The sequence below is a fragment of the Guillardia theta genome (genome assembly GCF_000315625.1).
Source record: "Guillardia theta CCMP2712 unplaced genomic scaffold GUITHscaffold_31, whole genome shotgun sequence".
Taxonomy (NCBI): Eukaryota; class Cryptophyceae; order Pyrenomonadales; family Geminigeraceae; genus Guillardia; species Guillardia theta.
Window position 1 is genome coordinate 2,004 of NW_005434643.1, and position 18,614 is coordinate 20,617.

General features: G+C 52.5%; 7 protein-coding genes across 7 annotated transcripts; 3 read left to right on the top strand and 4 right to left on the bottom strand.

The window, feature by feature from the left end:
- Positions 1 to 208: 208 nt before the first annotated feature.
- GUITHDRAFT_157748 (hypothetical protein) lies at positions 209 to 2,999 on the bottom strand (the record flags this gene model as incomplete). The annotated part of the gene is made up of 10 exons (XM_005833089.1): positions 209 to 245; positions 713 to 783; positions 1,161 to 1,269; positions 1,417 to 1,491; positions 1,580 to 1,653; positions 1,702 to 1,747; positions 1,792 to 1,832; positions 1,877 to 2,043; positions 2,088 to 2,139; positions 2,982 to 2,999. The coding sequence occupies 10 exons, from the start codon at positions 2,997 to 2,999 to the stop codon at positions 209 to 211; spliced, it is 690 nt and encodes a 229-aa protein (XP_005833146.1).
- A 697-nt stretch (positions 3,000 to 3,696) lies between these two features.
- On the bottom strand, positions 3,697 to 5,673 carry GUITHDRAFT_157749 (hypothetical protein; the record flags this gene model as incomplete). The annotated part of the gene is made up of 10 exons (XM_005833090.1): positions 3,697 to 3,735; positions 3,790 to 3,857; positions 3,915 to 3,945; positions 4,075 to 4,133; positions 4,181 to 4,278; positions 4,346 to 4,413; positions 4,463 to 4,564; positions 4,620 to 4,784; positions 4,830 to 4,985; positions 5,038 to 5,673. 10 exons carry the CDS (start codon positions 5,671 to 5,673, stop codon positions 3,697 to 3,699), a joined length of 1,422 nt encoding a protein of 473 aa, XP_005833147.1.
- A 1,311-nt stretch (positions 5,674 to 6,984) lies between these two features.
- On the top strand, positions 6,985 to 7,440 carry GUITHDRAFT_107786 (hypothetical protein; the record flags this gene model as incomplete). The annotated part of the gene is made up of 1 exon (XM_005833091.1): positions 6,985 to 7,440. The coding sequence occupies one exon, from the start codon at positions 6,985 to 6,987 to the stop codon at positions 7,438 to 7,440; it is 456 nt and encodes a 151-aa protein (XP_005833148.1).
- A 2,051-nt stretch (positions 7,441 to 9,491) lies between these two features.
- Positions 9,492 to 10,460, bottom strand: GUITHDRAFT_152410 (hypothetical protein). The gene has a single exon (XM_005833092.1). The coding sequence runs from the start codon at positions 10,242 to 10,244 to the stop codon at positions 9,975 to 9,977; it is 270 nt and encodes an 89-aa protein (XP_005833149.1). The 5' UTR covers positions 10,245 to 10,460; the 3' UTR covers positions 9,492 to 9,974.
- A 1,361-nt stretch (positions 10,461 to 11,821) lies between these two features.
- Positions 11,822 to 12,568, top strand: CPEA3 (phycoerythrin alpha subunit 3). The gene is made up of 3 exons (XM_005833295.1): positions 11,822 to 11,860; positions 12,165 to 12,392; positions 12,442 to 12,568. Exons 1-3 carry the CDS (start codon positions 11,849 to 11,851, stop codon positions 12,520 to 12,522), a joined length of 321 nt encoding a protein of 106 aa, XP_005833352.1. The 5' UTR covers positions 11,822 to 11,848; the 3' UTR covers positions 12,523 to 12,568.
- Positions 12,569 to 12,590: 22 nt separating this feature from the next.
- Positions 12,591 to 14,786, bottom strand: GUITHDRAFT_107788 (hypothetical protein; the record flags this gene model as incomplete). The annotated part of the gene is made up of 15 exons (XM_005833093.1): positions 12,591 to 12,603; positions 12,651 to 12,793; positions 13,022 to 13,120; positions 13,184 to 13,236; positions 13,292 to 13,340; positions 13,394 to 13,462; positions 13,514 to 13,553; positions 13,602 to 13,654; positions 13,856 to 13,892; positions 13,941 to 13,967; positions 14,017 to 14,104; positions 14,152 to 14,227; positions 14,279 to 14,326; positions 14,371 to 14,407; positions 14,704 to 14,786. The coding sequence occupies 15 exons, from the start codon at positions 14,784 to 14,786 to the stop codon at positions 12,591 to 12,593; spliced, it is 915 nt and encodes a 304-aa protein (XP_005833150.1).
- A 1,107-nt stretch (positions 14,787 to 15,893) lies between these two features.
- Positions 15,894 to 18,242, top strand: GUITHDRAFT_138301 (hypothetical protein; the record flags this gene model as incomplete). The annotated part of the gene is made up of 7 exons (XM_005833094.1): positions 15,894 to 16,244; positions 16,490 to 16,591; positions 16,843 to 16,923; positions 17,146 to 17,205; positions 17,559 to 17,607; positions 18,087 to 18,157; positions 18,225 to 18,242. The coding sequence occupies 7 exons, from the start codon at positions 15,894 to 15,896 to the stop codon at positions 18,240 to 18,242; spliced, it is 732 nt and encodes a 243-aa protein (XP_005833151.1).
- Positions 18,243 to 18,614: the final 372 nt, after the last annotated feature.

An 18,614-nucleotide genomic window follows, 5' to 3' on the forward strand; every position in this document is an offset into this window, starting at 1 on the left:
TCGTCCTCGTCCTCCTCCTCGTCCTCGTCCTCGTGCTCCTCTTTCGCCTCCACCTCTCCCTCCTCTGACTCAACTGCCTCCGCCGTCTCCTCCTCTCTTCCCACCCCCTCCTTCCTTTCTCCCTCATCAAGAGCAGGCCTAACTTAACTAGTCCCTCGTCCTCCCTCCTCCAGCACTCCTCTGTCGTCTCCCAGCTCCTCCTCTTCGGTCACACGGAGCCATAGTCCGCGCTCCAGTCGATATACCTGAGACCAATCAACCCCAGCACAACTCCAGCTCCCTCACCTCTGGTCGTTCACTCGTTGTGCTGGCCGTACAACCTGCAGCGCTTCCTCCAGGTCCTTGCTGCCAGCAGCCTTCAGCCACGATCCCGTCCTCGACCTCCTCCTGGTCCTTTCCGTCCTCTTTCTCCTCCTCCTCCTCCTCGTTCACAGCAGCAGCACCACCACCAGCAGCAGCTCCTTCCTAGTCTCACCTCGTAACGGGACCGAGCTTGATCTTATCCCCGCTGGCTTGTCCGCTCTCCAGCAAGCTCATGATCCTGTTGACCTCTAAACTTCGTGCTGTCCAACCATGACAACCTTCTCCCCCCACCTCGCAATCCTCTCTCCTCCCCACTACTCCTTCCCTCCACCTTGGCTCCTCCTCCGTTCTTCCTTCCCTTCCCGAATGCTCCTCCGCTCCTCCTGCTCTCTCTCGCCCACCAACAGACCTGCGGAGAGGCTTCATGGCTGCTTCCTTACACAGCGCAACGACGTCCGAGCCCGAGAATCCTTCAGTCCGCTGGGCAGAAACGTCACTGCATGCTCCGAGCCCAGCTGGTTGCGAGCTCCCGGCCAGCTGGGAACTTCCCCACCTTGGCAGCTACGTCGTAGTCGAGGCCGTTGGCTCGATTCTCGTCGAGGTGCTGCAGAGAGGTAAGGGCAAGCAGGACGAGGCAGGACGGCAGGGGAGAGGGTCAAGAAAACAGGTGGACGGCAAGTGACCGAGGAACAAGGAGGCGGAGGTAGAGCGAAGGGGGAGGGAGAGGGAGGGAAGGAGGGGGGTTGTGAGAGAAGTGGGTAGAGAAGGGAGAGGAGGGCGCCAAGGGAGGGGAGGAGGAGAGTGGAAGTGGGGAGCAGGGGGACCGGGAAAGCGAGGAAGGGGGCAAAGAGAAAGACCTTGCGGATAATATTCTTGCGAGCCTCTTCTGATGGCAGAGGGACGAAAATTCTCTTCTCCAATCTCCTCAGTAGCGCAGAATCCAAGTCCCAAGGTAAATTGCTTGCGCTAACGTGATGGTCAACTCTCCCCGTCTCTCCTCTCCTTCTCTCTACTCTACTATCCTACCCGCCTCCCCTCCCGTTCCCTTTCCTCACTCCCCCTCACTCCTTCCCTTTCCTCTCCGCCTCTTTTCATCGTGGGATGTAGAGTCACCAAAGAAGGAAGACAAGGTCGGAGGAAGACATCACGCCATCCATTTGGATCAGCAACTCTGTCTTCATCCTTCGGCTGCTCTTCACCAGTCAGTTCAGCTCCAGCAGTCAGCCAGCTGCCATGCCTGCCGTCATGTTCTTGGCCGCTGCTGAGCCTCTGGGACATGATCGAGTCGATCTCGTCCAGGAAGATCGTGCTGGGCTTGTGGTACCTCGCGAGCTCGAAGAGAACCCGAACCTGCCAACGTCATGAGCAGGACAAGGGGAGCAGCACGAGTTCCAGCACGAGTTTCTCGGAATCTCCTCTCCACTTGGAGACGATAGAAGACGCGCTGAAGGAGCATGAGACAGCGGGGAGCACAGGGAGCGCAAGTGCCTGATGTTGAAGAAGGTCGTCTTGCACTCCGTCGCCACAGCCTGCCTCGGCTTCACACAACTCACCCACGGTGCGCATCTCTTACCTTGGCAAGCATGGTCTTTCCCGTCCCGGGCGGTCCATAGAGGAGGACGCCCTTCCAAGGGGAGAGAAGGCCCTGGAACAAGGACGGATACTTCACGGGAAGCACGACCGCCTCCTTCAGCAGACGCTTCGCGTCCTCATTTGAGGCGATGTCAGCCCATCGGACGTCTTCCTCACGCCACGTCAGCAGAGCCCTCTCAGCTCTTGCCCACCTGGATTCGACATGAGCACGTCCCGTTGGATCTGAGAACCCAGCTCCCGCAGCTCCGAAGATCCCCCGAAGTCTGCATGGCGGCGAACCTCTCCTCAGCACCTCACACAGACTCTCATAGGATCATTTCGCACCTGGCAGAGGCTTCAGCAGCCTTCGCTCCCAGAACTCGTTCGGGTCATCGCCGTCCCCTGGCTGCCTCTGACTCTTCTTGTACTTGTCCTGGTACGCTCCCTTGCTCTCTTCCCCCAGAGTTCTTGACCCAGTGATATTCAACCCGCCTGTATCCTCCGTGTGCTCTTTCGTCTCTCCGTTGGAAGTGACCTTGCTTCCTCCCGCAGACGGGCGTCTAGGCGGCCGGCCTGAAGCACTTTCAGCAGAGCGGGAGACGATTCTTTCTCACCTGAAGCCCTCGAGTCCTGGTCGCTGTCACTGGAGCTGCAAGCATACAACAATCACATCACAGTCGTCTCCATAAATGGGATGAAACAAAACTCATCGATCTGCCATACCTCACTTTCTTCCTGATGCTGTTCGATCGCCCCAAGTTCGGAAGCCTTGATACCTCGGCGCCCGAGCGTCCTTCCCCCGATATCTACGCACCCATATCAAGGAGCTCAGATTATTATAGAAACCTCACCTTCCTGATCAGCTTCGGTCGTCGCTGGAAGCGGATCTCATAAAAGTCTTCGTACTCTTGCAAGATGGCCAGTAGATCCACATTGTCGGCGGCATCGAACTGGTCGAGGTTGACCTGAGACTCTGCTTGGAGCCTCTCGGCAGTTTCGATATAACCGAAGTCACACAGGTGACGGAGGATCAGTACCACCAGAGCCTTCCTCCTCTCCTGCAACTTCTTGTCTTCTTGCTCCTTTGCCTGACTGGCCATCTTAACACTATGGAAAGTCGACATGGCGTTGGCGTTTCAGGTTCTGCTCAGACTCTCTCAGTCAGACCGCAAGTTTCTCCATCTCTGCGACATCCCTCGGCGCCTCACTGGCCGCACCCGCATGGTCTCTCAACCACAAACCTCTTTCACCTTCCCTGCCATTTCCCGCGCCATCTGACCACCTTTACTCAATTTCACTTTAATTCTATTTAGCTAATTAGATACAGCAATGCACCCGGTGACCGGGCCCGGGCCGGTACGATCATCGGACACCATCACTATCCGGTACGCCGCCGCCTAATCACCCGGTGGCACTGACAGTGCTCAGTCCGAGAGCCATCCATGAAGTGATGGCATCAGCGAGGCCCGGTCAGCGGCATCCCCGGGCCGATTCAGTCTGTCCAGCCGGGGCTGTCAGAGCTGTCAGAACTCTGGGTCAATTCAATCCGACGTCAAGTTGCGACCGACAGCCTGCCGCGCTCCCGGCTGACTCGAATGTCTCCCCCCTCCCCCTCCCTGTCCTTCCGGGCCTTTCCCTGGCGCGGTGACGGTGTGACCAGGTGCCACGGTGTGAGGGGAATGGGCGAAGGCACCGCGGTCACGACGGTGCCTGGCGGCGGGTTACGGGTCAGTACTTCACGGGGCTGAACTTCGGCCTCGAAATCGCAGACATGAATTTTCAAAAGTTTCATTGACCGATGAGATGGGTGAGGGAAGTCGCTTAGCTGTACTTGTCCATGAAAGACTGATTGAACTTGCGCTGAGAAGAAGGCTGGTTAGTCACGAGAGGGGCGAAAACAAAAAGAGAGCCAACCAGCTTGTCAATGACGTCGTCCATCTTGCTCTCACTAGGCAGGAAGGTGGTGCGGAAATGAAAGCTCCCTGTTTCACATGAAGAACGTCAGATCGCCTCAAGCGCGGGCTTGCTGAGAGGCAGACCTTGCTTCTGTCGGAAACCGGAGCCGGGCACCTGTTGGGCAGGAAACGATTTAGACACAGAAAACAAACGCTGTCTGTCTGTCTGTCTGTCTGTCTGTCTGTCTGTCTGTCTGTCTGTCTGTCTGTCTGTCTGTCTGTCTGTCTGTCTGTCTGTACTCACCACACAGATTCCCGTTGCATCTAACAACTCTACCGCATAGAAGGTGTCCGGTGTCATCCCTGTCGCAGTCCTTTACTCCCTTCGGGAATTGACTTGTATGAAAGACCTGCTTCCTTGGCTGCCTGCACCGCAGACGGCGGTAGGTGAATAGACGGAAAAGCGTACATGGCGCCTCCAATCTCAGTGCAGGTGATGTTCTTCATGCTGGCAAGGCGAAGTCAGGTACACAATCGGCAGCCTGGGCATGCTCCCGGAAAACAATCTGACCAACCTATTCAGGGCAGCATGCAGCTTCTGAGACCGTCGCTTGAGGGATTCAAACAGGTCCTTCATCTCTCTCTGCCCCCCCGGTTCAGGGAGCAACAAAGGGCAGCCATGCATTCCTGACCTCATACTGATCGTGAGACGGATCTCCTTTCGCCGGCGGGTTGACCATCAAGTCAACAATGATCTGCCCAGCGATGTTCGAACACAGACTGATGGAAAACAGCTGTTGCGAAGCAGCGAGTCACCTCAGCGACCGGAACCGCACGTTGCTCACATACCTTATAGATTTGCTCGACCACGACCGGGTCGATGTTGATCAGCTCCATGTAACCTCCGCGCCTTCCGCACTCTCCGATCATCCCCTTGGAGACCGAGTGATACGAGATCAACTCGACGTTGCTCTTCATGTGCGTCACAACTTTGCGGAAAGATGTGAAAGGAACCTGAGGAACACTCAGTGACATGCAAAGGGATGGTTGTGCACATACGTCCCCATATACATTCGCTTGGTAAACTTCATCTGCCAGTATCACAAGATTGTTGCGCTCACAAAACTCCACGACTTGGCGAATATTTGCCTCCGTAAGGCATTGCCCAGTGGGATTTCCAGGGTTAATCACCGCAAGTGCCCTGACGTTTGTGCCCTTTGAAGCAAGTCAAGACATGGAAACAAACTGAGCGAGGAGGAAAGGTAACCTGATTCCTAGCCTCCCTCAACGCCCGATCAAGCTCAGAAACATCCAAAGTCCACCCCTGCGATTCGTCCAGGTAGTACCCCACCGCTCTCCCGCCGTTCAGCGAGATGGTGGCAGTGTACAGCGGGTACTGAGGGATGGGTATCATGATGCCATCAAGCTCGTTCTTCACAAGACACATGATCGAGATGTGGACCCCCTGGCTTGCGCCGTCAGTGAGAAAGATGTCATCAGCGTACGCCGTGACTCCATCTCTCTTCGCAATGAACTTGGCTACATTCTCCCTGACGTGCCGTAGACCTTGACTCTCACTATAGGCTCCTGTGCCGCCAGGTGTGTTCTTGTGAAAGTCTTTTGCGCGGGCGATGGCATCGGCAGGGAATACTTCCGAGCAGCCTTGCATGTCCAACAAGTCTGGATAGTCTGTCAGCGCCAAGACCTGACGGAAAAACGTGATCGGCTTCTGCTTCAACTGGTGAGGGTTGCCGATGTTGCAGTACAGGATCTCATTAAAAGGCAGCGTTTGTTTCTGTTGCAGGGCACGTTCGTGCTGCATCGCGCGAAGGACAAGGGCACCACGGACGGCATACTGCGCTTCGAGCACCTTAGGATTGATGGAGTCAGGAGTCAACTGCATGCTGCGGACAAAACTGATTGGGAGCGAGGCAGATTTCCTTAGCCTGCCGATGGTGGCTGAAAAAACTCCACATTGGGTGGATTTGTTAAAGACAAGACGCTGCATAGATGTGAAAATGTCCAGAGTGACAGAGAGACTACACAGAGAAGGGATCAAATCCACTGCAGCGATTCAGATCTTATGGAGACGACTGTGAATGAATGCGGCCAGTTCCTCCCATTGTCTATCTTGGCATGGTGGAGACCCTGAAAACACAGCAGTTTTAGGGAAAACAAGGCACAAAGCATTGCAACTGAAACTAGAACAAGTTCATTCTCCCCAAGATTTCAGTGGAAAGGGATTGGCGTGCAAAACAAGTTCAACAGACCGAACATCATGCCAAAATTATGGCGAGTTTATCACGGGAGTACTGCTCTTTCCATCAACATTCCTTTGAACATGAGAGGAGAGTGGGTATCTCATTATCGAAATTTGTTGAATCAAGGAAAAGAAATTCATCAGAAGCTACACTTCATCCTCACGACCCGCAATATCTGCTGCTTCATAACTTTGTCTCGGGCATTGCACCGTCAACTACCCTGCCCTCAAGACTCCACAGGGAACACCCTGTCCTCTTCCTCTTCTCTCCCTCCATCATGTCAGTGCTACCATGTTAAGATGTGCAAGAGCATGCGAAGTGCTGCATATCAGCATGGGCAACGAAGCGGTGCCATACAACAGGCCAGTGCGGGGAGCCAGCATGCGGCGCTGCAAGAATTGGGGAGGAAGGTCTTTGGGGTGGGGGGTAGTTCCATCTAGGGTACTTCTTCACATACAGGGTGTAGTGGTACTTGTGTACCTACTTGTTAGTAACAATTTTGAAGTCAAAGTGAGGGTATGAGATAAATGAAGGGGGTACTTGAATTAGGGAGTGGGTAGGGACCTTTGTAGGAGGAATGTGGGTGGGTAGTGAACAAATTTGCGGATTTCACCTATTATCGGAAACTTTGGAAGTTTCAAAACATTGAGAGTTTAGGCACTGAAAGTTTACGAGTACACTTGAAAGTTTCAAACTTTGAAGGGGTGGACGAATTATTGGCAGAGCAGACGGGATAGAGAGGAAGAAGAGAAGGGAGAAGGGAGGAAGGAACAAGGAGGAAGGAGGAAGGAGGAGGAAGGAAAGAGGAGGAAGTGGCAGCACGAGGACCCACCAGCAAGAACAAGCTTGTGGAAGAGTGAGCTAGAAGCTACTTGGAGAGGAGAAGAGGCGACCAGGGCAAACAAAGCAGCACTTTGAAATTCGATTCAGGCCGGACGGGGTTGCGTCAGCCAATGCAAGGAGGGACTGGGCGTGCGGGAGCGAAGAGCATGAAGGGATATCATCACGTGGATATTGTTGTTCCCTCGTCCTCCATCGATGATGAGCAGAATCGGGCTCCTAAGTCAGAGTCGGCGAATCAAGCCGACGCCGGGCCATCGGATGATGGCGTGTCGAGCATGACTCGCTTCTCGGGAGACTGTGTCAAAGTGTTCTGGTCCAAGAAGGCGAAGTTTGTTAGTCAGGACCCCTGGCCAGTTGTGCAGAAGCCTGCTACACGCCATGGCCATGAAGTCTACCTTGAACACGGCGAGGACAGTTCGATTCCATCGGATGTTGCAGAGGATGGATCGAAGGTGGACGACCAGGGTGTTCCAGATGAAGACTATGGCGCCTTTGACAGAGGCCCTTTTGTTGTACACCCGACCAACAGCTCCCTGGCAAACACACAAAGAACATTTTTATTGTGAAGATGCTCTCGATTACAAAACGCTTTCTTGTTTTCCTAGCAATTGACATCAACTGACTTGGTTACAAATTTCATATCTGCGATGGTTTCCTAAGCTCAATATTTGTTTCTCCTGCTACTCATTTCTTCGCTATATGTTTGTGGAATATCTTCTCTAGAGGAGCTTCACATTGCTTCACAAGATCAGGAATATGTACGAGTACGTTAAGACACGGTTGGTCGTACATGGCACAATCAAAATTCACAGGCAACTTATTAGTTCACTTGTGTTGAGCTTGTGGTCAGTGGGATCAGTCATGCACAGATCATTATTGGACTACAATGATGCAAAGCCGGTGTTTGTATTTGAGTCGGCTTCCCTTCTCTTTCATATCCTTCAATGTACATTCATAGCATATCGCAGTACAACTAGCCGCTGCTGCTGCTGCTCCCTGCTCCTCCTGCCCACCTTTTGATGCGACTCCATGTCTCTCTTCTCAAGCTCCAAGAAAGCAGCATTTCTCTCCGCAAACTGAAAGAATGCAGGTCAGAAACCTCAGCTGTGACAGAATCGAATCATCCATAACAACATTCAACTTTTGATATTTCTTGATACACTACATGTCCAGCGCAGCATGTAACGGGAAAAAAATCGAGGCAGTAGCAGGAGTGGCAGGAGCGGCAGGAGCGGCAGGAGCGGCAGGAGTGGCAGCAGCGGCAGCAGTCTCGGGCCCGAACCAAGAAGTATGCTTGTTCATGTTCCGCGATCAGAAGAGACCTCAAGAGTCTTCTGCAACTTTTGAATCTCTGCTATGCTTGCAATGGGTTTCTTGGTACCTCAACACATAATTATGCCCTCGCGGTCAGCCGCCACGGACTTCGGCTCTCCAGGTGTTCCATCAAGTGTGTGACCTGCTTTCGATCTCGGTGTTGTGTGTACAACAGTTGGCTACAAAAGTCGGTAAATTGCACCTACAAGATGCGATTGCATACACACACAGGTCACACGTGGAAATGAAGCTAGATTTGATTTATGTACAACAGAGTCTTTACATTTTGGGTGTGCCGTGTATGATGCAACTTAGCACACATGCAAGGCTTTCCTGTGTACGCAGCAGTCAGGGTGCAGGCGGCCGCTACTCCGCTTGCGAAAGGTCCAGCATTTCCTTGGATACTGCTCGATCATCAAGTGCACCAAGGTGTTTACTGGCCTCGGCATCTCTCGTACAACACGATCCCTGTTGCGTGAAACAGAGTACGCTTGCCGAGTTGCAGTGCCTTGTAGTGGGTACGTTCGCCCAGCCTAGACGCATCATGTTCAGGGCTACTAGCACACCACAGCGGCTTCTTATCGCAGTATCAACCTTTTACGATTTTCTGCATGATGTCGCCAAGTCGTTACCACTAGGCCAATCCAGTAACGCATAGTGGGTGCGATCATCACTTCCCCTTGCCCGGAACTTGGTGTCGTCGCTGCACGAGGACACTGATTTTGGCCTTGCAGCCCCGGGCCGACCCAACGGTCCCGGCACCGGTATGAGGCCATCCGGTCCTTACGTCTGAAGTTGCACCAGTCGGAGCGAGTTCGGCAAATGCCTAACTGCTCGATGGTCGAGGACGGTAAGTTCCCCGCACGTCTTCAGCGTTAAGGTTTCGGTGTGCACTCATATCAGACCTTTCAAGTGCCTTTCAGCGAGCATAACACGGCGTTCCCACGTGCCTCTGCGTTTCTCCTAGCGTTTCAATTACGCTTTCAGAGAAGAGCGCTTGACATCTTTGAGGTGATAAGAAGGTGACTGCTATTTCACACTCTGCTGATCGTGTGGGGAAGCAGACGCAACCCTGACATCGCGCTTTGCAATATCAACTAGCTTCATGGAAGTTTAGAGCAACTGGTAGCGATTCGCACCCAGTCGGAACCCCTACCGGGGTATCAAGAGTACGTCATGCGCTTTCGAATGAAAGCACCTGAGACGCGCCATCGCCCTGACTGACAATCACTTCACATGTCACCATGTCAGCCCATCGTGATGGGGAAGCTGTGCTATGAAACTCTACTCCGTTCTCCCACTTTCTGATTAGAGACTCCGATGACGCATCTGCGTCACTACTCTCTCAGGGAAATACCTGAGGAGTGCTTCGCAAAATGGTCTCGAATATCTCACACCAGAGGAATCTACCTGCAGCGAGGTAGCAGCTTTGATTCTCTGATAGCTTTTTCAGCTTCAGGAACTGAGCTTCAGTCCAGGTCCACACGTCAGCTCGGCGGGGTCACTTGCGGATCCCCACTTACTTTATCGTGCGACTCGACATCCTGAACCTCGGCCAGACACGAAGTCTAGAGCACCGATGGTACAGGAACGTAAGGACAAGAGCTGCTTCAACTTGCAGTTTGTCCCTCAGAGCGTGTGAAGATTGTACTTTACATACATTGACTCACAACTTGCTTGCCTTCCAAAATAATTTCGGAAGTTCGCGATCGTCGTCTGCCTTCATCGTTTCGGTTGAGGTTTCAACCCTCAGAGCCGTTTCGGTCTGGCATGATCGCTATCATCTTCACTGCCCATAGCTTCCGCTTGACTTGCGGTTTTCACGTGCTTCGGTGCAGTTGACTCTACTCTTGGAGCGGCGATCAACATGTCGGTAGGGACACATCCTTTGGTCCTTGTCATTCTTATTCGGCATTTGAGACGTAAACATTTTGCTTGGAAATTCGAGCACTTCGAAAATCTTGCATATCCGTCTCAGGGAAGCAGCATCGTTGGTTTCTGTACAGTCTTGTGTCTCGTCGAAGGTAACGACAGCATTCTTTGTCTTCTGATACATGTGGGAATGTAGCCTCGGGTCGCTATCATGCTAGTCGATCCTTTGCTCGTGAAGCTCAGTCAAAATCGCTGTTTCTCTTCGAGTCTTGGGTCTTGGAGGTCTTGGGTCTTGGAGGTCTTGGGTCTTGGGAGTTCCTGGTCGACGGTAGGCAATCTACTGCACGGGCAAGCGCCATCTCGTTTCCATACCGTCTCCTCTTGACGCTTCGAGGTGGGGGCCGTCCTTTCGTCTCCCCAGCATCCACCAACCCCACCCCTCTAAATTCTCTATTACCCCACCCTCTGTATTTCTTCATGGGACAATTTACTCATTGGTGGGGTACTTGACCCCACCCATCCAATTATCGTTGAATTGAAACTGCATGTGTATGAAGCCAACGATTTCATGACCCCCACCCTGATAGAACATGGATGTGGAAACCTGCGGACTACCCACTCTCGAGAAAGTACCCACCTGTTGAACGAGTGCGCATCTCACCACCCCCTTGTTGAGAACCCCTACATATCCAGCAACGCTTTGCCCCCGAAGGTTGCCGTCTGAGGTCATGGTAAGGGTGGGTAGATGATTTGTAAGGAGGGGTACTGGTAGGCAGAATCGAATCTAGGTGGGTACTCTCACAACCAAGACAGAAGAATACCGGGTGATATAACCTCTGTTGGTAGGTGAGAGAGGGGTGGATGCGATCCATGACGCAAGTTTTAGGGTAGTGGGTTGTTGGTCATACAATCCTTGAGGTGGGTGGTCGCAGCGTCTAGTGTGGGGTTCTCGATCGACGTACGGAGTAGGCGGAATCCGAGATTTTGGGGAGAAATTTCAAATATTACTATGTGTGAATCTTTCTATAGATGTATATTTCATTCTTTACCCCTACGCCGCTTCAAAATACCCCTCCTTGGTGGGTAGTAATACCATGGACTCAAAATTAAGTGAAAATAAGTAAAAGGAAAATGTTTACTCACACCTTGACCAGTACACTTTGAGTAAACCCTGCCCTCGCACGGCTTTTTTTTTTTTTTTTGCTCTGAATTGATCAGTAGATCATTTACGAAGTTCAGTATGAAGGCCTCTTCCGGCGCCTTGCCCGGGGCCCGATTCGGGGCCGGGACCCACCCCCGTTCTGAGGCGAGTCATGGGATAGGTAGTCTGACCTCCTACCCCTTGTATTCTCAAATTTTATGGGATTTTGACGGGGTACTACATATGATTGCATACTACCCTACCCCCACTAGATTCCACTGAACAAATGTACGTAATAGCACCCCCTCGAGATATACCTGGAAATGACACCGGTGGTGCTTCTAGAGATGTGACTCTTTGATCAGAGGGGGTAGGGGTAATATCACACCCGTCGAATATCAGGAATAACAAGGGGTGATAATGTCAACAAGATTTGGATCTGCTAGGTAGGGTAGTGTCCCCCGGTAAGGCCCTTGATGACCCTACACAGGGTACTCTGCTTACCATCAGGTCTTGTACAGGGGTAGTACATGGGAAACAAGGGGGTCATTTGCGTCCGGCAGGGGTGTAGTATGAGGGGTAGGGAGGTGACGCGTAACAAATATTTGGCTTTATCGTGGGAGGAACAATCCCTGTTGAACATCAACATGGCCAGCAAGGTACGAACATGGACTTTGGGATGAAGATGGCAATGGAGTGGAGTGGAGGGCATGGGAAGATAGGAATAGGAAGATGCGGGAGAACATGAGAGGAAGAGGAAGAGGAAGAGGAAGATGAGGGAGGGGACAGAGGAGCGGATGCGATTTTAAGACCACTGAAGGAGCGAGGAGAGACCAATCCAGGAATTGGCAATTCCTGCTAGGATAGGGATGAAACATGTAGAAAGGGTTAGGAGGCACGATGGGATATCCTTACTCAGCGCAAAGAGCTTCTTTTTTCACCAACTTAACTCAGTCTGCACAGGTTCTCGCTTTCTCCGCTTTGGTTGCTTCCGCTTCCGCGTTTGCCCCCGGCGCCTCCGTGCAGCCCCGCCTCCGCTCCGGAGCCACCTCCGTCAGCATGACCATGGACAAGTCCAACCGTGCTCCCGTCGTCACTGTCTTCGACCACAGGGGATGCCAGCGCGGAAAGAGGAACACCGAGTACCAGGGCCTTCCCGCTAACTCCCAGGACGACGAGATGCTCGTCAAGGTGACTTGCTGCTGACCTGCTCAGTGACTGAGTCTGACGATGACGGCAGGTCGCCATGCAGAAGGTTGCCATCAACGAGGCCGCTGCCACCGACTTGGTCCAGCAGCTCCTCGGAACTTTGAAGAAGTAAATATCTCTTGTATGTTGTATCACATAGCATTAAAACTACAAAAATACATCTATCTCCACCCTTTGTCTTTACATCCGGAAACTTTGAACGATGTCAGTACCACGTCAATGTCTGCTTGCCATTCCTACCTGTTGTCGTCCGAGGATCCAACAGATTCGCGTGATAGGTTCTCTTCGTAACGCAGCACATGATGAGCCAGGGGGGACTTGGTTTGACTGAATCCATACTCGCTGAAAGGCACTTGACTGTCTGACCTCTCAGACTTGACCGCCTGCAGGAGAGTTAGAGAGCGACTCGGAAGCCCTTCAAACGGATTGCCTTGAGGCGCTCTAATTCTTCACGGGCCTTCCCTAGCTCCTCAGTCAGCCTGTATGCCATTTAAGGATAGAAAACGCTCATGAAAGGAGCGCTTTGCCTGTCTTTCTCAGCACTTACAGTTGCCTCCCTGATCTGACCAGACTGTGAGTAGGAGGATGAGCATGCAGACGATGTGAGTCACCTGTGCCCTCCTGAAGAGGGTCTCCAACTCTGAGGTGCGGGAGTCTTCCTCCTCCCCTCCCCTTCGTAGATCGTCCCTCCCCGCCGCGTCCTGAAGCGCCTGTCTCGGACATCATAAACCCGCTTACCTACACAAAGATAGGCAATCACCAAGAAAACCCACCTTTGTCATATGCTTAATCTGGGCCTTTCTGCGGTCCAGTGATTCCTTCGCAGCTGATATGAAATATTAAGACATGTTCTCCTCTTCCTTTAGAAGTGGTACGATTACCTGTCAACAAGTCTTCCAGGGAGGCTTCTCTTGCTTTCAGGGCCGAAACCTGAGTGCGATGAATGATCAAAATGCAACAGAGAGGTGGAAAATCTGTTATACCTTGTTCAAGATTGATCTGAGAAGATTGGCACACTCTGTATTGCCACTCTGCACATAATTGCTCGTTTCCTGAAGTCTCCAGTCAGTCATCCTGGTGCTCCCAAGTTCACCTGTACTAACATTTGAGGTTTGCTTGTTGCTCAGGATAGCTTTGATGTTTCTGCACACAGATTGAGTCATGCTCAACATGGAAACTTGAGGTTCAAACCTAAGTTCTGGTACTATCAAATCAAGCTCGTTGTTGTAAAGTCGTCCCTGATCCTGCCATATAGTGAACCTGAAGAAATCAGAAATGAGTTGATGCCACCCTCATTGCTGACGCCTGATCATGTTTGGGTGGTGGAAACGCTGCTGTATCTTGATGTGCTTGTTTCATCTGATAATTCCAAAGGGAGAAATTAGATTCAAGGAGGACTGCGGTTGGCTCTGGTAGTTCTACACAAGGTACATTCGATCAGTCACCTGAGACGGGTTCTCCCACATGACATCAGCATCAATCCTGTTCATCACTGTCATACAGCAGCTGTTGGATGCCCTTGTCCCTCACTCAGCAGATCGCCGGAGATCGATCGCCCTGCCACTCAGGCCTTAGAAGCTCCTTTCCAACAGCCTTTTCAACCCACCTGGAAGGTTCTCCATGTCCTTGCCTTGCCGACAAGCTCATAGCTCCTCGTCGGATCCTCACTTGAAGAGTCTCTTCTCTGTCAGGACCTGCCGGAGAGAATCAAAACTTGTGCTATCGTCAGCTGCGCCATCACCAAACAGCACTGAGGTGGTTCGAACGAGCCCAAGGGTGACAAACGAGCCTTCCGGGCCACTCACAAGGGCCCCGACCTTGCGTCAGAGCATCACGTCTCCTGCAACTCTGCAAGCACGAGAGGGGACCTCTGGAAGTGACATGCCCACGACACTCTGGTCGTCGATGGACACGATCTGGATCACCGTCAAGGGATGCGTTCAGTGGTTGAAAACCACACCTTATCTCCAATGTTGATTCCTCCATGCATAGCAGCGCTGAGCAAAGATCTTATTGACGCAAGCAACAAGATTCACCCACCTCCCCCCGGGCTGTATGTCCGCGACATAACAGAGAGTGGTAGGGGTCGTTTGCTCGAGAGCGAGGCCGATCCCTAAAGGAGAGACATCATGGCGCCGCCATGGAGGAATGCAAGAGGGGATCTGAACGCCTCACCAGCTCTCTTGGGCAGAAATGAGCTCATTGATAATCCCACGTCTAGAATGGCAACAGCCCCGTCACAGCTTATCGGCCCAGATTATGCTGACAGCCGATTCAAGGTCTGTCTGGTTACCTGGAGGGGAGGCCATCGAAGGGAGAGGGGATCTTGCTGAGAGAATTCGAACTTGGATAGAAAATATCAAACGGGTCCTTCATTGCGTTCTATTCAGACGTGTTGTCCAATTCCAAATTGCTTGTTCTCAATATTTGAAAATCTAATTTCTCATCAAAGCATTCTTACAACTGAATTTACAAGTAGTAAGCCCTGAAGCTTGATGTCTACACCACGTTATGCTCACTATGCTCTAGATCCCACCAGAGGATCGAAGATTCGCGCCTAAGTAATTGCTGGATTCCCTGCCTCAATCCCTTCTCATCCGAGCAAAAACTTCATTTGAACTTGTTTCTCAGCGATACCATGTCTCCTGTGATCTGTCTTTTCGTTCTTTAGTTTGAACATAATGCCAGCAGCATAGCATACTAATCCTACCGCAATCGTACTTATCATAATCTTTCTCGTCCTCCTCTCCCTCATGATACATGTTCTCCTCTTGCCATTGCGCCTTACTAGGTCCTTCCTTTTCATGGTGGTGGTGGGGTGTTCAAACCCCTTGAGTACCCGTACTTTTGACTATATTTATGGGGGTATATGATCACATGTGGGGGTGAGGGTGATACATCGTTGATCAAGCTTTGTGAGCTTTGTGAAGGCAATTGGTATGGGGTAGGGTACTTCTCTCCTATACCCCCTCAAGCAATACTTCAAAAGGGGGTACTATCATGAAAATCATCACCCCCACCCCATTCTTGGAAAGGAAAAAATTGAAAAACCGAGGCCGTCCCCACCAAATTTGAAGGGCAACAACGGGTACAACAGCTAGATGTAGGAAGTACAATCATGGCTGAACGAAGCCTGCAGTCCATCTAGTCGTTCAGTGTGGGAAGGGAGAGAGAAGAGCTCTGGCAAGACAAAGATCCTGTGACGAAGAGGAGAGGAGGATCGAAGAGGGGAGGAGGATCGAAGAGGAGAGGAGGATCGAAGAGGAGAGGAGGATCTGAGAGAGAAGGAGGACAAGCAGGATGTGGAGGACAAGCAGGATGGTATGAAAGTACGAGGCGAACATCTGAGGGAAAGGATCTCTTAGTACGGTAAGGAAAGAGAGAGGGCGCGAGGAAGGAGGTCTCGAGGTAAAGCAATGGAAGACGAGGAAAGAAATGATGGCATGAGATGTAGGAGGAAGAGGAACTTTATCGCACGTCCGAATGTCCTTTTCTTACCACTGTGTTGGGCAGAGCAGGATGTACAGGGAAATCGTTGAGGTCGGCGGCACGGGCAGGAAGAAATGCTGGCAGATCGTTCTCCTCCTTTCCCTGGCTCTGCTTCCTGTCGTGCTGACGAAGACCATCCCGACTCTGCGAGCAGCTCACGAGGGCGCCAAGACGAGCAAGGAGGTAGGGGCAAGGAGGAAACTCAGTTTCCATGAGGAGATGATTGCCGGGGCCCTGGCTCGCGCTGCTGCTCAGTGCGTCATGTACCCGGCCGATGTGCTCAAGACCCTGGCTCAGACTCGGCGCTCTGGGGGCTCTCCTCCGACTCTGGGGAGCATAACCAAGGTTCTGCTCATCGGCGGTCACCGGAAATGACCTTGCCGCCTGCACGTTGTGCTGGACCTTCGTTCCTACTGCATCTATGTGCTCTGTGCTGTGTGCTGTGTGCTCTGTGCTGTGTGCTCTGTGCTGTGTATACTCTCCAGCTTCCTCCAGCTTCCAGTGGCTTCCTCCTCTTCCCTCTCCTCCTCCATCAACCCCTTGAACTTTCCTGAACTCTCTCGAGCTATCTTTCATGACAAGGAAGGCAGGCTCAACTGCTCAAGGGCTCACTGACTACCTCTGTCTTGGCTCTGCCTGCTGGTGCGATCCAGTTCAGCGTGTTCAGATTGCTCAAGGACGAGGGACGTGAGGTAGGAGGAGGATCGGAGAATGACGCAGGGGAGGGGATGGAGGAGGGGAGGGGAGAAGAAGAGGGAGTGAGGTGAAGGGGAGCGGCCGAAGGGAGGGAGAGGAGAGGGAGAGGAGAGGGAGAAGGGTTGGGGTGAGCAGAGAAACGGGACAGAGAGGGAAGCAGAGGAGAGGGAGGGAGGTGTAGGGAAACGAGAGCGTGTTTCGCACATTTTCTCTGTATGGTCGACCATCTCACTTTCCAGCACTTCAGTTGGCGCCCCCTTGGATCAGCACGGCGAGCATCGAGCTCATGGCAGCGGCAGTGGCGGCGGTGGCAGCGTGTGTGGTGCAGGTGAAGAGAAGGGGGGGGAGGAGTAGGAGCAGGAAGAGACGTTAGGAGGAGGGGCAGAAACAGGAGGAGGAGCAGGAGGAGACGTAGGAGGAGGAGCAGAAACAGAAGGAGGAGGAGGAGGAGGAGGAGGAGCAGACGCAGGAGGGGGAGACGAGAACGAAGGAAGAAGGGAGCAAGCGGAGAGGTAGTGGGAGCGATGTGGAGGTCTCATGTTTTCTACAGACCCCTCAAGAAGTTATCAAACAGAGGATGCAGGCAGGAATTTATCCTTCCTTCATGCAGGTGAGCGATGCATGTCAGTGTGATGAGAGGAATGGAGGGGAGAGGAGATGAAAGAGAACAGCGGAGGGAAGAGATGGGGAGGAAGAGGAGAGGACAAGGAGAAATCGAGGCAGAAATTGAGAGGACGGAGATTGGGAGACGAGAGGGAGAAGAGGAAGAGGAGAGAAAAAAAGAGGAGAGGTACAGGAGAGAAAGAGGAAAGGCAGAGAAAGAAGGGGAGAGGGAGAGAGGGAGAGAGAAGGGTGTGGGAGGAAGGGGGGGGGGAGGAGAGCTGAAGGAGACAGTAGAGAGTCGTGGCACAAGGATCTGAGTCACATTGAAAAGCTTGTGGGTCATGATAGTTGTGATGTCAGGGAGTTGCCTCGTTGCTGAGAAGTGAAGGCCTGCGAGGATTCTACACAGGTCAGCTCATCCTTTCATGTTGCTGTATTTGAAGCGTCCACTCTCTTCCTCCTCCTCCTCCCCTCCCTCCACTTCCTTGCACCTTCTTCTTCTTCTTCTTCTTCGTCTTCTCCGTCTTCTTCTTCTTCGTCTTCTTCGTCTTCTTCTTCTTCGTCTTCTTCCTTTCTTCTTCTTCTTCTTCTTCTTCGTCTTCCTCTTTTTGTCTCCTCCTCCTCCTCCTCCTCCTCCATCACCACCACCACCACCTTCGTCTTCTTGTTCTCCTTCGTCTTTTTGTTCTTCGTCTTCTTTATCTCCGTCTCCTGTTCTCTCTCATTCTCTCCCTCCCTCTCTCTCTCCTTGATCTATGACCATCCATTTGACCCCACCTTTTCTTACCCTCCTCTCCTCCTCTCCTCCTCTCCTCCTCTCCTCCTCTCCTCCTCTCCTCCTCTCCTCCTCTCCTCCTCTCCTCCTCTCCTCCCGATTTCTTCCCCCAGGATTTCTCCCAACGGTCGCAAGGAACACTCCGACCGTCTGCATCTCCTTCACGGGCTTCGCTCGCCTCAAGGTCAGCAGACCGCAAGCACGACCCCAGCTGAGAGCCGGCAGGTCTTTTTCGACCAGCTGCTTGACAGGAAGCCTACGGCGACTGAGAACCTGGTGAGACAAAGTCGCTGGACAGTCTTATCTCGTCCTCGTCCTCGTCCTCGTCCTCGTCCTCGTCCTCGTCCCGCCTGTCCTTCTCTTCCTCCTCTCACTTGTCGTCCTCTTCTCTCTTCCTCTTCTTCCTTCCACGTTTCCAGCTCTTCGCTTTCCTGCTGCTGCGCCTGCTGCTGCTGCTGCTGCTCCCCCTCCCCCCTCAATTCTTCCCGTTGCTTCTCAGGTCCTCGGCGGCGTCGCTGCCACAATAGCAACCCTGCTCACACAGGTACAACGTTACAGCAAGACGACCTTGCCGTGCTGCCTCTTTATACCCTCATTCCATCTCCTCCTCCTTCTCCTTCTCCTCCTCCTCCTCCTCCTCC

What these genes read in the sequence shown, in the direction of transcription:
- GUITHDRAFT_152410 (XM_005833092.1), bottom strand. Translation starts at nt 10,244, where the DNA reads ATGTATCAGAAGACAAAGAATGCTGTCGTTACCTTCGACGAGACACAA.
- CPEA3 (XM_005833295.1), top strand. An exon ending in ACGACGAGATGCTCGTCAAG is followed by an intron (nt 12,393 to 12,441) that starts GTGACTTGCTGC and finishes CGATGACGGCAG; the next exon opens with GTCGCCATGCAGAAGGTTGC.